The 23,315-nt window shown below is 41.8% G+C and overlaps 2 protein-coding genes across 2 annotated transcripts in view; both read right to left on the reverse strand.

Moving 5' to 3' along the window:
• mdh1ab (malate dehydrogenase 1Ab, NAD (soluble)) overlaps positions 1-23,315 on the reverse strand; it is a 259,183-nt gene that overhangs the window by 210,500 nt on the left and 25,368 nt on the right. The window lies entirely within an intron of this gene.
• Positions 1-23,315, reverse strand: part of ehbp1 (EH domain binding protein 1) — a 373,177-nt gene that overhangs the window by 30,948 nt on the left and 318,914 nt on the right. Inside the window, exon 23 of the mRNA XM_055638879.1 lies at positions 5,041-5,140. Coding sequence (XP_055494854.1) covers positions 5,041-5,140 — 100 coding nt within the window. The remainder of the gene's footprint in view (positions 1-5,040; positions 5,141-23,315) is intronic.

The following is a 23,315-nucleotide window of genomic DNA, read 5'->3' on the forward strand; positions in this document are numbered from 1 at the left end:
TGCAGCTAGTCCCGGGGCTCGCAGGCAACCTGTGCGCTACAGCCAGTCCCGGGGCTCGCAGGCAACCTGTGCGCTACAGCCAGTCCTGGGGCTCGCAGGCGCTTGGGAACTGCAGAAAACTAATTGAAAAACACGTGGAAACGATGTATTATTAGTATGTATTATTATTAATTCATGTATTATTAGTATGTATTATTACTAATTACTAATTTAGTTAGTATGCATTATTGCCTCCATTTATTAACTATGGCAATAGATGTGGCTCGCCATCCGCTCACAAACATGGGTCTAGGCCCCTATGCAAAAAAGGTTGCCGACCCCTGGACTAAAGCAACCCTTGATCCTGTCCCGCCAGCCTTTTTTCAAAATTGCACAACTCAAAATGGGGGTGCGTCTTCATTGCTGGGAAATACGGTATTTCTCCTCTGTATTTACCAAGGAGAAGGACAGTAGGACAGAGGGCAGGGCAGTCAATGGAAGTGTCTTGAGAGCAGTCGGTGTTACCGTCAAAGAAGTACTGAAGGTACTGTCATGTTTGAAGGTAGACAAATCTCCAGGGCCTGATCAGATATGTCCGAGGAAATTGTGGGAAACCAGAGAGGAAATTGCGGGAGTCCTGGTTGAAATTTACGAGTCGTCCTTAAATACAGAAGAGGTGCTGGAAGACTGGAGGGTGACAAATGTTGTGCCTTTTTTCAAGAAGGGCTGCAGGGACAATGCTGGAAACTATAGGCCGGTGAGCTGGACATCTGCAGTTGGAAAGTTACTAGAGAGTATTCTGAGGTATAGGTTACACAGGCATTTGGATGGGCAAGGACTGATTAGGGACAGTCAGCATTGTTTTGTACGTGGGAGGTCGTGTCTCACAAATCTGAGTGATTTTTTTGAAGACGTGACCAAAAAGGTCGTTGAAGGCAGAGCTGTAGATGTTGTATACGTGGATTTCAGTAAGGCATTTGACAAGGTTCCACATGGTAGGCTGCTCTGGAAGGTTAGATCGCACGGGATCCAAGGAGAGATAGCTGAATGAATAGCAAATTGGGTTAGACAATAGACAATAGGTGCAGGAGTAGGCCATTCGGCCCTTTGAGCCAGCACCACCATTCAATGTGACCATGGCTGATCATCCACAATCAGTACCCCGTTCCTGCCTTCTCCTCATATCCCCTGACTCCGCTATCTTTAAGAGCCCTATCAAGCTTTCTCTTGAAAGTATCCAGAGAACCGGCCTCCACCGCCCTCTGAGGCAGAGAATTCCACCGACTCACCACTCTCTGTGAGAAAAAGTGTTTCTTCGTCTCCGTTCTAAATGGCTTACCCCTTATTCTTAAACTGTGGCCCCACTGTTCTGGACAGTGAGAGTCCTTAACAATCTTATATGTTTCAATGAGATCTCCTCTCATCCTTCTAAACTCCAGAATGTACAAGCCCAGCTGCTCCATTCTCTCAGCATATGACAGTCCCGCCATCCCGGGAATTAATCTTGTAAACCTACGCTGCACTCCCTCAATAGCAAGAATGACCTTCCTCAAAGAGGACCAAAACTGCACACAATACTCCAGGTGTAGTCTCACTAGGGCTCTGTACAACTGCAGAAGGACCTCTTTGGTCCTATATTCGATTATTCTTGTTAAAAAGGCCAACATGCCATTCACTTTCTTCACTGCCTGCTGTACCTGCAAGCTTACTTTCATAGACTGATGTACAAGGACCCCCCAGATCCCATTGTACTTCCCCTTTCCCCAACTTGACGCCATTTAGATAGTAATCTGCCTTCCTGTTTTTGCTACCAAAATGGATAACCTCACATTTACCCGCATTAAACTCCATCTGCCATGCATCTGCCCACTCCCCCAACCTGTCTAAGTCACCCTGCATTCTCATAGCATCCTCCTCACAGTTCACACTGCCACCCAGCTTTGTGTCATCTGCAAATTTGCTAATATTACTTTGAATCCCTTCATCCAAATCATTGATGTATATTGTAAATAGCTGCGGTCCCAGCACCGACACTGCAAATGGTAGGCCTCTGTGGAGTGTTGTGGAGTGTTGTAGAGCAGAGGGATCTAGGAGTACAGGTGCATGGTTCCTTGAAGGTCAAGTCGCAGGTAGATAAGGTGGTCAAAAAGGCTTTTGACACTTTGGCCTTCATCAGTCTGAGTATTGAGTATAGAAGTTGGGAGGTCATGTTGCAGTTGTATAAGACGTTGGTGAGACAGCATTTAGAATATTGTGTTCAGTTCTGGCACCATGTTATAAGAAAGATACTGTCAAGCTTGAAAGGGTTCAGAAAAGATTTATGAGGATGTTGCCAGGACTAGAGGGTGTGAGCTATAGGGTGAGGTTGAGTAGGCTGGGTCTCTATTCCTTGGAGCACAGGAGGATGAGGGGAGATCTTATAGAGAAAGACAAAATCATGAGAGGAATAGATCGGGGAGATGCACAAGAGTCTTTTGCCCAGAGTAGGGGAATCAAGGACCAGAGGACATAGGTTCAAGGTGAAGGGGGAAAGATTTAATAGGAATCCGAGGACTAACTTTTTCACATAAAGGGTGTATGGAACAAGCTGCCAGAGGAGGTGGTTGAGGCTGGGACTACCCCTGCATTTAAGAAACAGTTAGACAGGTCCATGGATAGGACAGGTTTGTAGGGATATGGACCAAGCACAGGCAGGTGGGAGTAGTGTAGCTGGGACATTGTTGGCAAGGACTGGGAAAGTTGGGCCAAAGGGCCTGTTTCCACACTGTATCACTCTATGACTAATTAATGATGAGATAAGCTAGCTGTCAGATTAGCAGATAAATTGATTCACTGCTTTTAGGTCTAAAACCTTTGGGGACACTGGTGGAAACAGCCGCTCCTGAGTGGGAAGAGAAGCCTTCTGATCTGCTGACTGCAATTGGATAGATAAAACTGCAACAAGGGGGTTGGAGTCCCACTAATGGGACAATGCTGGAGACCCTTTGGGGGAGATAAAAGATACATCAGGTAGCAAAGTTAAGACTTAGGGTGGCACAGTGGCGTAGTGGTGGAGTTGCTGCCTTGCAGCGCCAGAGACTGGGGTTCAATCGTGACTATGGGTCCTGTCTGTACACAGTCTGCACATTCTCTCTGTGACCGTGTGGGTTTTCTCTGGTGCTACGTTTTCCTGCCACATTCCAAAGACGTGCAGGTTTGTAGGTTAATTGGCTTCTGTAAAATAATCCATAATGTGTAGCATAGAACTAATATATGGGTGATCATTGTTTAAGAAGGAACTGCAGATGCTGGAGAATCGAAGGTTACACAAAAAAGCTGGAGAAACTCAGCGGGTGCAGCAGCATCTATGGAGCGAAGGAAATAGGCAACGTTTCGGGCCGAAACCCTTCTTCAGACTGAAGAAGGGTTTCGGCCCGAAACGTTGCCTATTTCCTTCGCTCCATAGATGCTGCTGCACCCGCTGAGTTTCTCCAGCTTTTTTGTGTAACCTATGGGTGATCATTGGTTGGCGTAGACTCAACGGGCCGAAGGGCCTGTTTCTACACTGTATCTCTAAACTAAACTGAAGCAGGGAGAAACTTTAAAGTGTTGTGGCCTTTTTAAGTGTTGTGCAAAAAGGAGGTAGAGAAATGGCAGAAGCAGGCAGACTCGATGGTCTGGGAGGTGCTGTTGAAGTTGTCCAAGACCTCATATTTCTTGTTGATGGGTCTGGATGCTGCTAAGGGATGGTGTGGAAGCCTTCAATCTCCACCTGCTGCCGACAGACTCTGCTCTTTGAATACTGGGCCTACTTGTTGCTGTTCCTGCCCCTATATTCCTCACCATTTATGTGCCTTTCCTCTGGAAGTCTTATCTCTCACATGATCTTCCTCAGTAATATCCTACACGTTTGACCATAACCCCCTATCTCCTGTACTGCGATTCATATTTTCATCCACAATACTGAAAGATATTTTGCAATATTAACTCAGTACACGAGAAGAAGTGTGAGTGACGTTGATCTTTCCTCCATGTATTTTCATAAGGATACAAATCTAGAACCAGACACCAACCACTTGTTACTATCAACCATTCCTCCCTCTTTCTAAACTGTGGAACTGAATATTAGTGGAAAGTTTAAAGTACTTATACACTGAATTAACATAGAAAATAGGTGCAGATTCAGCCCTTCAAGCCAGCACCGTCATTCAATATGATCATGGCTGATCATCTAAAATCAGTATCCCGTTCCTGCTTTCTCCCCATATCCCTTGATTCCGTTAGCCCTAAGAGCTGTATCTAACTCTCTCTTGTAAGTAACAAGAATGAAAAATGTATAAATGTTCTAAGCTTTACATTATTGAATTATGTTCAAACGTTATTTTTTACTTTCAGAATTGTGAAATAATTGTTATCACAGAGTCATCAGGTCGAAGAGATCAGCCATCATTGAACGGCGGAGTGGACTCGGTGGTCCGAAAGGCCTAAATCAACTCCTATAACTTGTGAACTCGTTTTACCAAAACAGGCCATTCAGCCCATCTCATCCATGCCAGCTAAGTTGCCCCATCTAAACTAAGCGTTTGTCTTTGTTTGGTCCATAGCCCGCTAAATATCTTTCCTATCCTTGTACCTAACCAAAATATTCAAGTGTTGTTGTTGTATCTGCCTCAACTTTCTACCATATGGGTACCACCCTCCGTGTGAAAACACACAGATTCCTCTCAAATCTTTCTCCTTTCACTTTAAACCTATATCCTCTAGTCCTTGATTCCTCTACTCTAAAAAACTCACCTGATTTATTCCCTTCAAGATTTTACAAGATCACTCCTCAGCCTCCTGCGCTCCAAGGAATAATGTCCTAGCCTACCCAACCTCTCCCTATAACCACAGCCCCTCAAGTTCTGGCAACATCCTCGTAAATATTCTCTGCACTCTTTCCATCTGAACAACATCCTTCCTACAGCAGGGTGACTACAATTCAACACAGTACTCCAAATACACAAAGAGGAAGGCAAACAATTAAATCATTATGCACTTTGACAAAATACATTTCATTTGTTAATTTTTCACTCCACTTACAAAAGTGAAAGTTGGTTTTGTCGTCTTATCAGGGCATTCTTCTTGTTCACCAAGACAAACCACTCTTGCATCATCGCCTCCTCCTTCTCTTTATTGTTTCCTGAAAAACAGAAATGAACAGTTCTATAAGAGGTTTCAAAGCATGGTCAACAACTGCTGGCTGGCAATAGTGAACAAGGAACGGCAGGAATGTTATTTCAACAGTAAAGTTCATCATCCACTAACAATATATGTCGCGACCGGAACATTTTAAAACTTGAACCGTGGTTTGATTTCTGCTACATTTTACATTGCTTGTGTTTCACTTATTGTTGTTGCTTTACATTCATTTGCCAGATACATTTCCTGCGATTCTTTATATAGCAACGAAGGATATTTCAATAGCTTAGCTACCATTTTATATACTCCACTCCGGCTCACTACTGAAGCCACTGTTTGACCATCATTATTTTTTAGGAATACAGCTCGTCTCCTCAACTGGATCTTCGACTTCCGGACCAATAGACCCCAATCACAATCAGTGAGGATAGGGGACAAATCATTCTCCACGATAATCCTCAACATTGGTGCTCCACAATGATGTACTCAGCACCCTTCTTTACTCCTTGTACACCCACCACTGTGCAACCATGAACAAATCTAATTCGAATTCACAGACGACACCACCATTGTGGGCCGGATATCAAATAATGATGATACAGAGTACAGAGTTCTGGTCCAGAACGCAGCCGCCCGACTCATCACCCACACCAAATCCTGGCATCACATCACTCCAGTCCTCAAACAACTTCACTGGCTTCCCATCTCCCACCGGATCACCTACAAAATCCTGATCCTCACCTACAAAGCCCTCCACCATCTGGCCCCCCCATATCTCACTGACCTTCTCTCCCCCTACCAACCCTCACGGTCCCTCAGATCCACATCAGCCGGTCTCCTCTCCATCCACAAGTCCAACCTCCGCAGTTTTGGGGACAGAGCCTTCTCCAGGGCAGCTCCCAGGCTCTGGAACTCCCTCCCCCAACTGATCCGCATTTCCGTGTCCCTCACCATCTTCCAGTCCCGCCTCAAGACCCATCTCTTCACCTCTGCCTATCCTTAGCCCCACGTCCCCCTCCCTTTTCATCTGTGCATTAATTGCCTCATATTGTGTTTTGAATTGTATTCTGTCTTTACTTTGTGTACTAGTCATGTCTCTACTATTTATTTCATTCCCCTTACATGTTTTTCCTCTACCTGCTAAATTTTTGTAAGGTGTCCTTGAGACTCTTGAAAGGCGCCCATAAATAAAATGTATTATTATTATTACTACAGGAAGGAGATCGAGAACCTTGTGTCCTGATGTCGAGACAATAACCTTTATCTTAATGACAGCAAGACAAAGGAGATAGTGATTGACTCCAGGAAGTGAAGCGGTTCACATATCCCAGTTTGCATTGATGGTGCCGAAGTAGGGATGGTTGAAAACATCAAATTCCTCAGAGTCAATATCACCGACAACTTCACCTGGACCATCCATATTGAATCAACGACCAAGAAAGCACACCAACGTCTCTACTTCCTTCGAAGGCTTAGGAAGTTTGGCATGTCCCCTACACCTCTCACCAATGTCTACAGATGCACCATAGAAAGCATTTTATCAGGATGCATCACAGCTTGGTTTGGGAACAGCTCCATCCAGGACCGCAGCCCAGACCATCACACAAACCAACCTCCCTTCCATTGACTCCATTTATACCTTACACTGCCTTGGCAAGGCCAGCATCAATATCAAAGACCAGTCACACCCTGGCCACTCCCTCTTCTCCCCTCTCCCATCGGGCAAAAGGTATAGAAGTGTAAAGATGCACACTACCACATTCAATGAATTTCTTCCCAGCTGTTATCAGGCAACTGAATCATCCTACCTCAACTAGGGAGCAGTTCTGAACTACTATCTATCTCAGTTCACAATTGAGTTTATTGTCACATGTACTGAGGTACAGTGAAAAGCTTTTTGTTGTGTGCTAATCAGTCAGCAGAAAGCCAATACATGATTACAATCAATCCATTTACAGTGAATAGAAACATGATAAGGGAATAACGTTTAGTGCAAGGTAAAGCCAGCAAAGTCCGGTCAAGGATAGTCCGAGGGACATCAAAGCACTGCTCTCTCATTGGTTTCTCACAGCACACCTCATTGATAACGTACAAAATTCTTAAGGGGTTGCACAGGCTAGATGCAGGAAGTTTAAGGATAAGGGGGAAATCTTTTAGGACCGAGATGAGAAAATCATTTTTCACACAGAGAGTGGTGAATCTCTGGAATTCTCTGCCACAGAAGGTAGTTGAGGCCAGTTCATTGGCTATATTTAAGAGGGAGTTAGATGTGGTCCTTGTGGCTAAAGGAATCAGGGGGTATGGAGAGAAGGCAGGTACAGGATACTGAGTTGGATGATCAGCCATGATCATATTGAATGGCGGTGCAGGCTCGAAGGGCCGAATGGCCTATTCCTGCACCTATTTTCCATGTTTCTATGTCCTTCGGACTATCCTTGATCGGACTTTACTGTCTTTACCTAGCACTAAACGTTATTCCCTTATCATGTGTTGTACACTGTGAATACACTGTAATCATGTATTGTCTTTCCGCTGACTGGTTAGCAAGCGACAAAAGCTTTTCACTGTACCTCGGTACACGTGACAATAAACTGAACTAAACTAGGATGTGGGCTCTGAGCTGGGGCAGAATATCACGAGTGCTCACATGGTGAAACTTTACATGGAGCTTTGAAAGAAAATGCTGAAATGTGTTTGGCTACATGGATGGAAATGTTACAATGCCTAAACCAGTCGCAGCTAATGTCCACATTGAGATGGGACAATCAGGAGCAAGCCCTGGCCAACCAGGAGGCACCAATGGCCAACAGCTGTTGCGCTAGAAGCTGTGATAGATGAGCTGAAACATTGTTTTCAGTGAATATTTCCTTTTTGATACAGTTCTGACAAAGGCTCACAGATGTGAATTCTTGACAAAGATACTGCCGCCCAACATATTCAGTTTTGTTTCAAATTTCCAGCATCTGCAGTTTCTTTGATTTTCATTGAATCATCTTGCAGCTTATGTTGATCACCTCGTTTGTGTAGAGTTAATGCTCTCTTAATGACTTCCGCAAGCTCTGCCTTCCTTCCACGTCCCAAAGATTTATTATTAGTAGGTTCATTGGCATTTGTCAATTACCCTTTGGTACCAATGAATGGCCAAGAAAATCACGAGGGATGCATAGGCAGGTGAGGGAAAGTTGCAGAAGTACAGGTGATAAGGGGATATGAGATTACCGTGACAGCCAGCACGGACTTGATGGCCAAGTGTGTGCGCACAAGATAAAAAAGCACTGGGAAATCAGCATCTATGGCGACAGAAACAGAGTTCATGTTTCAGGTTGATGACCCTTCATCACAAATGGGCAAAGTGTGAAGACAAGTGTATTTGAAGCTGCAGTAGCGGGGGGGAGCAGGAAGAACAAAGGGAATAGCTGTGATAGGATGGAGACCAAGAATGTGCAGGTGACACAAGTGGTGCAGAGGAGAGAACGTGTTCCAGGGTTGTTGACATCATTGATCTAATTGGAGGGGTTTTGGGGCAGTGAATGAGGACAGAACCAGGGGCCACACTTTAAGAATAAGGAGTAAGCCATTTTCTCACAGAGAGTGGTGAGTCTGTGGAATTCTCTGCCTCAGAGGGCGGTGGAGGCGGGTTCTCTGGATGCTTTCAAGAGAGCTAGATAGGGCTCTTAAAAATAGCGGAGTCTGGGGATATGGGGAGAAGGCAGGATCGGGGTACTGATTGGGAATGATCAGCCATGATCACATTGAATGGCGGTGCTGGCTCGAAGGGCCGAATGGCCTCCTCCTGCACCTATTGTCTATGAATACTGATTTCTCTAACTTCAAGTAACCCCTGCATTCCCCTCTCTCCACCCAAGTCACAGCAGCTTTTCGTTCTCACCTCCCTAGTTAACAATGAGCTGTTTCCATTATCATTGTTACTTTTTTCATTCATTTGTTCTATATCTCTCTACATCATCGTCTATATCTCTCGCTTTCCTTTCCCGTGACTTGCAGTCTGAAGAAGGGTCTCGACTCGAAATGTCACCCATTCCTTCTCTCCAGAGATGCTGCCTGACCCGCTGAGTTACTCCAGCATTTTGTGCCTGTCTTCTGTTTAAACCAGCATCTGCTGTTCCTTCCAACACAATAACCTTTGCATTCAATCCCCTCCAATGAACAGTAACATTCTGTTGCAGCTTTCTGAACTTGCTCGACCTGCAGTGCTCACCAGCTATTTGTACACCACGGCTGTGGAGGCCTAGTCAATGGATATTTTTAAGGCGGAGATTGACAGATTCTTGATTAGTACGGGTGTTAGGTGTTATGAGGAGAAGGTAGGAGAATGGGGTTGAAAGGGAAAGATAAATCAGCCACCTTTGAATGGCGGAGTAGAGTTGATGGGCTGAAGGGCCTAATTCTGCTCCAATAACATGAACTTATTTATCCCTCCATTGATGCTGCCGACCTCATGAGCATTGTCAATATTCTGCTTTGACATAATATTCTTTCTGTTTAGTTTAATCTTTGCTTGTACAAGATACATCTGTACATCCCAAACTCAAGTTTCAGTGCTACTAAACGGGCTGAATGTTTACCATTCAATTTCCTCAAACTGAAAGTTATCAACCCTGCAGAATAGAATACTTTTCATTTTAAGGTTCAGTTTCAGCAAAGTTTAGACAAGGAAGAAAACCACCTGGCCCAATCCCTTCACTAATTCTCATTTCATACATGCAGCCAAGCAGCCGTTCCTGTGGCTGGCCTAACACTGTGGAGACGGCGTTCACCAACTGTACGCTTGCAGCAAGTAACCACTGCCCATTTGTGTGAAAGTGTGAGTAACCTTTTATTGACACCTGCCCACTGAAGACAAAAGACATTTCACAGGGAACCGTCAATGACAACATTTCCATCCATCATGTACACCCATGATCTTGTTCATGACATATAAGCGTCTTCTAACATTCTACACTAGTCATTTATTAAAAAATAAAATAAATAATAAAAAGAAAGTAATACAAATAGGCTAATAAGGAAGGATCTATTTAATAGCATGAATTAAAGATATAGACAGGATAGAATCAGAACCATTTATCCAGGGTGGAAATGTCAAATATTACAAGGCATAGCTTCAAGGTGAGAGGAGGAAAGTGTAAAGGAGGTGTGTATTTTTTTACAGAGTGGTGGATGTGGAATGTGCTGCCAGGGCTGGTGTGGAGGCAGATATGATAGTGGTGTTTAAGAGGCTTTTAGATAGGCACATGGATATAGAGGGATATAGATTACATGTGAGCAGAAGGGATTAGTTTAGTTTGGCATCATGTTCAGCGCACACATTGTTCCTGTGCTCTACTGTCTTTCTAAATTTGCTATTTTAAAACTACAACGAGGTTTTGTACAACCATGGAAGTCTTTGCTACAATTAGACTTAGGAGGTTTCAGTGTTAAGATTACACTGGAATTCTGAATGAAAATTATATTGTAAGTACTTTTACTAAGTGACATGATCATCTAATTCAATTCACAGCTGTTGCACAGAAGAACTGTCTTATTCTGGCAACAGCCCTGCACTGAACGGACAGTTACTTTCTCTCAACAATATCTTTCAGGCGTTTTATGTGAAGAGAAGAAAGCTCTGTGGATAAGAGACAACAAAATATCAGGTTGGTAGGTTAATTGGCACTTGTATATTGCCCCTAGTGTGTAGGTGACTGTAGAATCTGGAGGGAGTTGAAAATATGCAAAGAATTAAAAAATGAGATTAATGAAGGATTAGTGTAAATGCGTGGTTGATGGTTGACGACGTGGACTCGATGGGCTGAAGGGCCTGTTTCTGTATGCCCTCTCTCTCTCTCTCTCGATAATATAACATTTGAATATGAATACACAGAATTAACAATTGCAAATGATTTCCATCAACAAAAAAAATGGCAATTTGCTAACTTTACAATGTGTAGCTTTGAATTGCCGTTACTACACTGGCATCATTACGCCGGCCCTGCTCCAAGATGGGTGGCTCGGAGCCGCCGTTACTACACTGGCAGGGAGGAGTGGATTTACGCATTCGATAATAAAAACAAATCTTACAGTCTTTATTTCCAGTTTAATTGATTCTTTATTGAAGTAATTGAAAAAGCAAAGATGTGAACATACCAGATCCTCTTTATTCTTATACAATTTGTAGCTTTCCATTCTTACAATCTGAGCTGGTAAAAACTGTGTCTTCTGTCCAGTGCCAGCTTCCGTCTGATCTGACCACTCCCTGTCGTATCGCTTAGTCATGGCCATCTACATATCAAAATCCCACCCTCAAGGGTACAAAACAATAAGCGAGTTCGGTATCCCGACTGTGCATGCCCAGGAAATAGGTCACAAGTGAAAAATAGTCTTGGCAACGGAGGTGCTGTGTTGTGTGCAGGCTTGCGTTTCGTCCGTGGTCAGGGTCGGGGTCAACTCTCCGTTGCGGCGGGTGCTATTGAGTTGCTGCTGGGCTGTCCCCGTCCCCTCCCGGGTGTCCCGTCTCTGTCCAGACGTGTCCGATTGGCCCTGGGCTGCAGGGCGGTCCTGGACTTGCAGCCGCTGGCTCCAGCTCAGCTCTGCCTGTCCCGCCGGGTTGGCCGGCAGCCCTCCACCTCCACCTCCCTCCCCTCAGTTCAACACCGAGATCCTGCTGAAGATGGGCAGCTGCCGGTCCGCTGCTGAGGTCGTCCTGGTCGGAGAGAGAGTCTGCGGGCGGGCAACTGCCGGCCATGGGCATGCCGGGCGCTCGCTGGAGTTGCTGGTGCTGGTGGCAGCAGCAACCTCCTCCCCCTACCTTGCCCAGCCCCAAGCCCAGAGTCTGGGCCAGCTCCAACTCCAGGTGGGGGCTGAAGGCCGCCCGCTGAGAGGCACAGTCTAGCGCTGGGCCGGAGGAGGCCGAGCCCAGGCTGGCGCTCTGTCACAGGCGAAGCCGGGGCCCTTGCTCCTCCTCGGGGTTGTGGATGAAGTGGCAGCGGCCACTGTAGGGTCAGAAGCCAGTGGTGTGCAAGGTACGCCTTGTACTTGGGGTAGCGGCTGAGGCCGTGGGCGAACTGGCACTTGTCGCCGTAGCGACCCGTCGGGGAGCGGGTTTCTCTGGAGTTGGAGCGGGGTTGGGCTGGAGTTGGCGCTTCACCGCGCTGGCTGTGGGCCTGGGGCTGCTAGTGTCGTTGGTCCAGGATGTCGGTTGGCCCGGCGGGAGAGGCGGAGGGAGGTGAACTGGGGTTGGCTGTGGGCCTGGGGGCCAATGTCCCATCAGTCCGGACGTCTCTGACTGCCCCCTGGGCAGGTATGGGACACTCGAGTGGGGGGGAGGGGCCGGGGACAGTCCAGTGGCGGTTCGCCCGCGCTTGAGTTGCCGGGGACACGGGTTCGATCATGGCTGCGGATGAGGCGCGGTTCTGCGTGCGTGCAGCTGCTGAGTGCTGGTCCAGGCTCTCCCCCCCACTGGTCTCCCACTCGTATCTGCTCCCTCTATCTGCCCCCTGACAAATACAAACTTGAAAAAAAGATTAAAAATCGGACCCAAACTATACTCTGAATCTACAGCACTTCGTTCAATTTTTATTTATAGCGTTTGACCTTTGACAAATCCCATGATTCCTTGTGTTTTTCAGAATACCGAATTCGCTTATTCTGCAAGAAATATCTAGACAAAATAATAAAACATGCTAACAGTAACTGGCTTAAGCAAGAATGGCTCCTACAATAATAATAATCACGTAGTAGCCAGGAGGAGCAGCTAAGCACCAGTCATGTGACTATTGTTTATGTTGGGGGGAAGGTGCAAGGCTGACCAACTACCACATCTGCTAACTGTGTCCCTTCACTCCAGCTTCACCCTGGACACTATCTACTCAAATATAATTACAAAGCCTTAAACAATTCTTTCCTGCTTTTATTTTGAATTTCAATTATATCAGAATAACAACAATAACAGCTGGTATTTGTTTAGCAACTTTAACTTTGAGCAAAGCATCCCAACATACTTCACAAGAAGATTATCGAATAAAATCTGACACCGGACTCAAGACAGAAACGTTTGGGTAGATGTCCAAATATTTGGCCAGGGGTCGGCAATAAGGAGTGTTTTAAAGAGGAATGACAGAGTTTGTAGGGGAATCCTGCAGCTTTGTTCTGGACAAATGTGAATCAATGTTGATCATAAGGCTGCATCAGGAGCAGTGTAGGTACCTCAGACAGTTGTAGCATTGGAGAAACTTCACAGGGAGGGAGGGCAAGGCCACAAAAGATCAGAAAACAAGCAAGATAACCACTAAATGTCTTTTTAAAGCACCAACTATAAAATAGTTTACAAGTGAAGAATATTTTCCACATCATACACATTTTGTGGAATCTCAGGGATTATTACTTGGTTGAACATATGTCTGGAGCTAAAACCGGAGGGAGATACAGAATTAGAAAACAGCTTACGGACTATTAACCCAGATACTCTTCTGAACTGTGTCATGCTATTTTGAAGCAGTGAATTTTGTATGACATGGATGCAAAATATGTTTGATTTGAAACGTATCAGTAACTGGACTCATATTGTAGGAATATCAGAGCAACATCAGTTATTCAACACAAACAACAAGTGGGAACAAAAGGGAAGGAGTGAAAACAAAGCAACGGCAGTGGAAAAGTGCAAATAGTGCCGTTCTCTGACGCTCATGTCTTATTGGATTCATACAATCAAATGCAGTCAAACATTCACAAGTTGCGATATAGAAAGTGCTTTCAAAAGTAGTGCCGTATTATTTTAATACACTTCAAAGCTTATTCGTTCTGATGGTAATTTGTCCAAATATGGGAGCACCACACTGGAATTTACCCAAACAATCAAACATACACGATTCTTCTTAAAAAGAACTCATTATTTCATAATTTAGAAAGTGATATGTTCATTCAAGTCTTTGTTTCAAATTAAAATAGCTTACTGAGCGTAATACCAGAGATAAATTAATCCTGTTATTAGTAACAGCAATTGAAGACCAAAACAGATTTATCAAATCACAAAACTTATTAATGTCTAATCAAAACAAGGACTTCTAATTTCAACTTTAACCACTTGCTATTTAATCCAATATAATCTTACGGAGCAGAAGACTTGTAAAGGGACATTTTTCAGATGAATGCCTCATGTTTCATTTTTGCTGAATTGTTTCTACTTCTAACGTCTAAGGGTAAAAAAGAACAAGATGGACATTGTTCGTACTGATTAAGTAAGAGCTAATTAAAGAGCTGTCAGCACCACACTTTGAATATGCATGAAGCATATAATCAGATCTAGCACTGTCACTAGAGGAGAAAATGGTAAGTACAAAGGATTGATTTAATTAGGTTGAGTGGGCAATGGTGGTAGACCAGTCTTGTTAGGGGAAAAAAAGGTTGTCTTCTGGCACCATAAAAAGGCAGTTTAGCTTCTGTCACAATACCTAATCTCAAGATTAGATATGAAAGCACACTGCTTTTGTTGTTTAAAACTCGTACTGTTGGTGTTTCAAAAAAACAAAAAACCCCAAAGCTAACACATTTTTGCTTGTTTAACTTTCCCCTGGTACAGATGGCAACATGGGCAAAAATATCCAGGTAACTTGCAAGGCTCTATTTAAGCCTCAAAACCACGATTTGCAGGAAATGGTGACATTATTTTATTACCGTGACGCATTAATAATAGCCAGTCTGTGATTTGTAATGTCAATACTGCAGTACAAGTATCCAATTCCCTCTGCCACGCAGCATTTTCTTTGCATATGAAGGGATAACACAATTCAACTAATACCAACAGCTAGAACAAACACATTTTAGGAGTGTGAGATTACAGCACTAATTTAATTACTCTTCTCTAATGATACATTTCCAGGTGAAATATCTACAAATGTGGAGAGATAAAAGCATAATGCTACAAAATATGTTTCAGTTAACAACAAAAACACATTTTTGCTTACTGTGAAAATGAACCAGCCCACCACTCCCTTTACTGAATCGATATGAACACAGGAATGCTCTCATTTGGCTCGATGCACCTATTTATTCAAACACTTTAATATAATTGAAAAATACTTAAGATCATTCTGTGCTTTAAATTCAACGACTCCATGGGTTTTCTTGCAATACTGTCCCAACGTGAAAGACAACACTATTGTTGCCATGGTAATAACAGAACATCTCTTTGATACATTGTCTAATACCGTCAATGAATTGTATTAAAAACTAAAGTAAAATTGAGAGCAAAACAAAAGAATTGACTGTGCCAATCAAATGATAATCTGGCTTTTTCATTTGCAGTTGCTGGGTTGGCCCATTAAAATCATTACTTTGAAAGAGAACATTCAAATTGTTCTTTATCTATAATTATAATACTTGCATTGTTACTAGTTATGAAAAATTTCCATCTTTTATTGGTATCGTCAAAAATCCAATAAATCACACATCATATAATTTAACAATTTTACTGCAGTAATTATAATCCAATTACTCTTTACTGAGCATTAACTTTTGGTCACCTAATTGTCTAATGTAGAGAATGTCCATTGAATAAAACTGCCTAATATCATTATACAAATGCTGACAAGTAATGGCGAATGCTACGGCCTGCTTGTGTAATTTGGATATCAGAACCACAAGCATCTGATGAAAAGGAGAACACTCCAAGTAATTAATACTGCAAGAGAAGCTGAGAGATCAGTGACAAAAATCACCTGGTAAAACTATAAAAGGTGTTCTATTAAAGGGCTTTTACTAGACACAGAAAACAATGCAGAGAAAGCAGCATTTTGGCACTTATGTTCAACAGGCTCTTAAAAGCATGGAATGATGGAGACAGAAAACCTATCCTTTCTAATAATCTTGTGACAAAAGCTAAAAGACATCATCCTATTAACTACTGATCTCAATTGCGAATGCAGAGTACTTCCTGATGCCTTTATATGGTACATTGCCATTAAAAAATCACTAAACATTCACGGTGAATAAGACAAGCTTCATTCACTCTTTACCAGCTCCCCTTGTCGGAGAACGAGAAGTGGAACCAAAGGTGTCATTGATATTATGAAGAGGAAATTAATCAGAAATTTTTCTCATATTTCCGCTGTCACACTAATTCACTTTTGTATAAATTTTACCCAGTTAAAAAGTTCATAGCTAACCCCCTGTTGCAGCCTTTTTAGTTTAGAATATTCAATGAGCAAGTCAACTGAAAAGCATCAAGACTGAACACAAAAAGTGTTGGAAATTCTCATTTAGTCGTCTTTATTTTGCTAGCACCATGTGGTCCTTGAAGATGTGGAAAACACGGGAAGCTGAGGGGAGATCAGAGCTGGCTCATTAGCATTCTGACAAAATTGGAGCGACGGAGATGTATAGTTTGCCGTTTTTAAAGCTGCCGCTCGTAACTCTCTACTTCATTGTGCCTTTGTCTTTGGGGGGGTTTCAACACAGCAGGGTGTTTGTTAGCTCTGGTTTACACTCTGCATTATGGTAGGCTTTTCCTGCACATTCAATCTATAGGTGTCTTCTCTGTTAAACTTTAAACAAGTCTCTGAATCAGCAGCATCTGCATTAAGGACCACTTTAAACTGCAAGTGATTGATTTTTTTTAGAAAACAGAAAGGAAATCAAAGATTGATAAATTTGAACAAGAAAATGATTAAGAGAATCTTATCACATATTGATTTTTTGCCCTGAATTCAAATTTGACTGCAGCACTTTTCAGAAACAAAGCATTCTTTAAATTACTAAATATATTGTGAAGAAAATAAATTAATGTTTTACTCCAACTGTTATACTTCCAATAATCAGACAGGAATGAAAAATAAGGTGATCTGTGTTGGTGATACAAATAAAAAATGGGGTTTCTATTGATAAGCAATGCTGCTTCCATGCAAAACCTTTCAATATATAATGAAATGGAGAGAGGTTTTCTTGAGAGAATTTATCTGCTAAAGCCCGAGCGTTGCCCTCCTGCCTTCGATGATAACCTGCAAGAATGTCAACAGCTCATTGCCTAGAGAACTGGAAGGAGTCACCAAGCAAGCCATAATCTGCTCTTTGTCGAAGCACCGCTTCAAAGTTAGATTTAAAAAGAGTTTCCCCTCTTTGCTGCTTGGCCTCACATCACTGAAATGTTACTGTACCTAAATTATTGAAAGCCCAGTAAAACTCATCACACTAGTACTAACTTCCAATTGCCAAACTTAGAAAATAGCAATGGGTTTTTTAAAGAAAGGATAGTTTTGCTTTGACAGTAGATATCTAGGAAAATATAAAAACATTTCAAAAAGAAGTGCCTCAGATAAATTTGTTTGACATGATTTTATGGACTTGAGGGAAAGACGATTCAGAATGAATAATTGATTTCTGTACGTTGCTAGTTTAAAATGCATTTCTTCTCTAGCTGTTGCATTTGCATGTTCTCCTGTAAATGGGGACTTGACAAACGAGGCCACCCAGCTGGAAACAACTGATGCAAAACTCAGAGGTAATCTCCCTGTTTAGCTCAGTACCATGGGTTGCCTTAACACTACCTCTATTATTTGATAGATTTAGGCACATTTTAATTTATTTGTTGGCTTCTATCTTCCAACACACTTGCCATTTTGAGAACCTCAAAACCCAATAGCACGTAAATATGTTTGTTCATGGCTACTGATCAATGTTGCCACTAATCAAGAGTGAGCCACAGTGAGCACATTTTCAAATCCTTCAAAGCCGATTTCACAGAAATACTGTATAGGAATCCTACATATATTGTTTACACAATTCACCAAATGGCTCTTGTAGGCCATTTCAGCAAAAGATGTGGACTAAAACTATTAGATTAATAAAAGTGGATTAGAGGAAAATTTAATTTAAAAGCACCCTTGATAAGCTATGTAAAGAAACCAACAGAAACTTAATGACACTTACAATGTTCATTTTCTTGACAATTTAAACTATCAGTTCTTAAAAGTTTAAGAGCACATTTAATTAAGTGAAATAACCATTAAGATTTAGTTCTAAGAATTCACAATAGTAATTTTTCTATACTTATTGCTCCAAGATTTGAAAGTAAATCAACTCACAGCCATTGATACTCATTCGAGCTACTACTTCAGCAAACACTAGGAGTCTCAAGTGAGAAACACCAGGAGAATTCTTCCACAAAAGAAATGCCAGTGTCTGTTGACAGTGCTCATTTTCTTTGCATAATTCTCCCCACCTCTCCCATTAGTTACTGACTGCTCCCACTCCAGGATATGTAGTTACATTGACCAAGCACATTGCCCAGTAAATGCTTGAAACATTTGCATATAAACCACCTTCTGTGAATCAGTGTGAGCATCTGAAAGGAAGGAATGGCATAGCTCGAGATTGACCAAACTGTAATGTTGCTGTTTTTAACATTTTTGCAGGAATTGAAACGTGATGCAACGGACTCATTTTAGTTGCTATGTTGATGTCATTAAATGATAACATTTTTGGGTGGCACAAATTATGGGACAATTAGGAAGCTCAGCTGCAAGTACTAGCTCCAGACTCACAGGTTTTATACAGCTAGGATCCAAGTGCCACAAACGCAACGACCATCGACAGAGGCTTAGTTAACATATGACTCCAATGAGAAAATCTAATGCAAAAAAAAAACTTGTTTTGCAGGAAACTAATGGTCTATTACGTTAATATTAGTTGGGTCTTAAAAAAATAATTGTATGGAAAAAAATGGATACGTAGAATGATTATAAGGCAGTAATCTCATCAAGGTGTTTAGATAACATCACAACTGCAAGAGCTCTGAAAGCAGTCGCCTGAACTCTTGAGATTAAATTGCAGCCTTGAAATCCCTCCTGTGTAACTTTTTCTCTAAGTATATTGGGAAGCTTGAGGTCAAACCATTTTCAGCCCTTAGTTAGTAGTGAGTGTGATGGAGGAAGCAGATGACTAATATATTGCAGACACCCTCACACTGAAAGCTCAACGGCAGTAACGGAACCACTGAAGGCTTGCAAAGTGAGTGAGGAAACAAACAAGTGCAAATCTCTCTTTAGGATATTCCACCATTGGTGGGAAATAAATTCAACGCTGGTTTTATCCAATTTCACTACTTAACAATATTCTACCTTAATATTAATGGATAGCATTGCTTTTTCTAGTCTGTGGTTTCCTCAAGAACCTTAAACCTATGACATGTCCTGTCACGCATGCACAACACAAACATGTCGTCACGTTGATGCACCAGAAGCAAACAACTTTGCATATTTCACAAGCCATTTCTCTGTATAAAATGCCAGATATTGCCATTATTTTCAATTGTCAGCTTTCCTCATCCACACTCACATGACACCTTTCTTGATTACATGTGTCATTCAGTCCATCCCTCTCCCTGGAATCCATTGATAATGGCAATGGCAAGGACAGGTGAAGAAGCAGGTAAAAGAACACAGAATCCTAGGCTTTAGAAACAAAGACCAGATGGCAAGGAAGCTATGATCAACCTTGAAGAAACTCTGTTCCAACCCAACAAAGATGGCATGTCCCCGTTCTGGGTGTCCCACTTAAGAAAGGATTTGAAGGCTAGGGAGTGCGCAGGAAACGTAGAACATTGCACAGTACAGCACAAGAGCAGGCCCTTGCACTCACAATGTGCTGAACATGATGCCATCAACTCTCACCTGCCTGCACATAATTCATATCCCTCCATACCCTGGGTATCCATACCAAAGATTTACCAAAATGCGTCCAGGGAAAAGGAACTTTAATTTTGCGGAGAGACTGATGAAGATGGGTTGATGTTCTTAAATCTTTTGATTAGATATGATCAAGGTATTAAATTCACGAAATGTAATGGACAGAAACTTCTCCTACTGGTGGAGGCATCAGGAAGTAGGAGACAAAGAATGAGGTTGACTAGCAACAAGAACCACAAGTGGCATGACAAGCTGTATTTAATATATGTAGATGGGGTCTGATGTGCTATGGGTATTAGTGCAGGCAAATTCAATAATAACCTTCCATAGAGAAGTGGATAAATGAGTGAAAGGAAGGATTTTGCCAGGTGAGTTGGTTGGCAGGAGAAGGTGCTGGGATTAGATGGATTTGGTGATTGCTGAAAGCCAGTACACACTCAACAAGCTGAATTGCCTCCTTCTTTGCAGAACCATTTTGGTAATTCTATGAGTTAAACTTTTTTTTCTTATTCTGATGAAGTGTTTCTTAAAAATCCTGCTTTTAATGTCTCAACGCGATCACTTCCCACCTCTCCTCTAACCTTTAATGATTGTTCATTCTGATATTCAAAATATTAGCATTATTTGCTCCACTGCGGAAAGTAAACACACCTTAAATAAAAGGATTACTAAATTAAGATTATCACTAGGAACAAAAGAAAACTGAACACTGTGAGCCAAGTAGAAGATTAAAAATAATATTCAAATAAAAGATACCTGGAAGGCCATGGCACGTTATGTTAAATATTACTGCCCAAGTGCAACAGGAAATCAACTAGTAAAAAGAAATTCCAAATACATCTCTATATTTTAAAACTTTAATTCTTTCAATCTTATAATCTTTTTACAAATGTAAAATGTCATAGAAGAGAACGTTGTGAATCACACTTTTCACTAAGTACTAAGATCTGCAAGCATCTGGAAACCTTCTGCTAAGAATGTTAATCTGCTGGATCACATGCTGGCACAACATGGCATGTACATTTGCTTAGTTAGTATAACAATGAAAAGTACAGGTTCATTAACGCTAGTTTAATAAGTGCAGGTTCATTAACGCTAGTTTAATAAGCGTTCTTCCCCAGTAGCAGTTTGTTGCCATGAGAATCTTTGAGAACTAAAATTATTTTTCTTTAGGAAATTAAGAATTTCTCTAAAAACTTGTGTCGATGCAATGCATCTCTAAATTTGATGACAATGCCTTCAGCATCCCTTCCACTAATCTTCTCCAATCCCTTTTCATCTGATTGTTGAAGAATGTCTGAAGCCTGACACCACGTCTAAGATGTCTGCACATTTGGGGGATGGGAACGTCACATTATTTCACTTGATTCAGAATCTTAGTCAGTGGTTAAACTCAAATATACCTTTTTTTAATCTTTTGTCATAAAACATTTTAAATTCAAACTTCACAGCAAAGAAGCTGCGATTAGAACAAGCACACAATGCCAATCACATTTGGAAAACAAGGTTGCACCACTGTCAATAACGATTTGTACAAAATAAGTGTAAATCAACTTTGTTCACATGTAACCTGAACGTGTTACGACAAAGAGGATGAAGTAAACAATTGGTTAATATATTGAAGTGCTTAATAAAGTGCTTAAAATGATAATACATAGGAAAATGTTTAAATGACACAATTCCTACCATATGATGAGAGTGCAACCTTGGACGTACTGTGTGATGTAGCAACAAGGATTCATGAACTGGAGCTTGGAAAGGGACAAAAGATTTACTTACTCTGAATTTAGAGTAAATCTCGGCTCCCTGAAGGTATGTTAGTTGGCACCATAAATTCAATGTTGGATCCTACCAGAATGAATCTGGTCAATAATGAAAAAAATGTGTCTGCAGAGAGCTTAAAGCTGGTTGTGTGTCAGGACAGAGCGATCGTTGCTGCCAGCCAAAAACAAACTGAGAAACGCGGTGCTTGCAGCAGTATCCGTTTTGATTTTAAAATGCAAAGTGCAGACAAATGCAGCATGATCACCACAGACATCACTGGCAGCTTCCAACACAACTCACAGGGTATTATGCTCAGAACACTTTTTCTTCCCTTACTGCTGAAAGATTATACTGGTTATCCCATTAAAGTTGGTAAAATGCCATTCTTATGTCTTAAAGCTGTAGCATTTGAGGTCAAGAAGTGTATGCTGCTTCTTACAAGGCTACTGTGGATGTAATCTTCCCAAAGTTACAATAATTAATGTTAAGCTTCTTTAGCAATACGTTTCTGAAAGAACTTGCCTGATAATATACTTAGAGCCTGTCTATGCTGTTTGTATTTCTAAGCAGGAAACATTTTCATGCGCCTCACGTACTTTGGTTTAAATCTTCAGTCAGACTAGGATGAGAATGAGTGTTTCCTTGGATTATGGAAGAAAAAACTAAATTCATACCAGCCAATTAAAACATATGGCAAACAAGATGTAGATATTAATTGTAGAATACTTGCAGAACCGGTAAGAAAAATGTCTTGAAAACCATTGAATATTCAAATATTGATCAATATATTTGCAAAATGTTATGCAATATATGAAGTGAATATATGGGAATGCAATTGTACATATCATATAAGAGCCCACAAGGGCCAGGCAGCATTCACACATGTTCATATAATGTTTTAAAATAACATTACATTGCGAATAAGTAGTTAAAAGGCTTTTAGACACTTTAGTTTAGTGTATTATTGTCACGTGTACTGGGGCACATGGATCATATGTAGGCAGAGATGAGTTTAACTTGGCACCATGTTCAGCAAAGACATTGTGGGCCAAAGCACCAATTCCTGGTCTATGAATTCTGCTTTATTTATATTCCCAGTACCCCCAGATTTAGAAAGAAGAAATACTGAACACTATCCATTTGGATGGTGATCAGAGAGCAAATGATCCTACATTTGTTGGATTTTCCAAGACCTGCCTGGTTACTTGGTCACAAGACTGTCCCTGGAAGGATGAATTGTGTCCCATTGGTGAAAGACCTCAACATCCACACTGTCAAATCCCTAGACTCTTGTTTCAATGCTGCCCATTCTTCAATATAACTTCAGTCATGGCACTTTGGTGCTGCACGTCTTGTGCATTTTCCTTTATTTCCCCAACTGACTTTCAATAACTAGAGAGCACAGCATTAAGGTGAGAGGGGCAAAGTTTAAAGGAGATGTGTGGGGCCAGTTTTTTACCCAGAGGGTGGTGGGTGCCTGGAACGTGCTGCCAGGGGTGGTGGTGGAGGCAAATACGCTAGTGATGTTTATGAGGCTTTTAGATAGGCACATGGATATGCAGGGAATGGAGGGTTATGGATCACGTGCAGGTAGATGTGAGTTGGCATCATATACGGCACAGACATTGTGGGCTGAAGGGCCTGTTCTTGTACTGCACTGTTACATCTTCCAATAAGCTGATCACAATAAATTCTCCATCCAACTCAATATGTTTCAAGAGCGTAGGAACCTAAAGT

This window comes from Leucoraja erinacea, chromosome 8, assembly GCF_028641065.1.
Source record: "Leucoraja erinacea ecotype New England chromosome 8, Leri_hhj_1, whole genome shotgun sequence".
Classification (NCBI taxonomy): Eukaryota; Metazoa; Chordata; class Chondrichthyes; order Rajiformes; family Rajidae; genus Leucoraja; species Leucoraja erinaceus.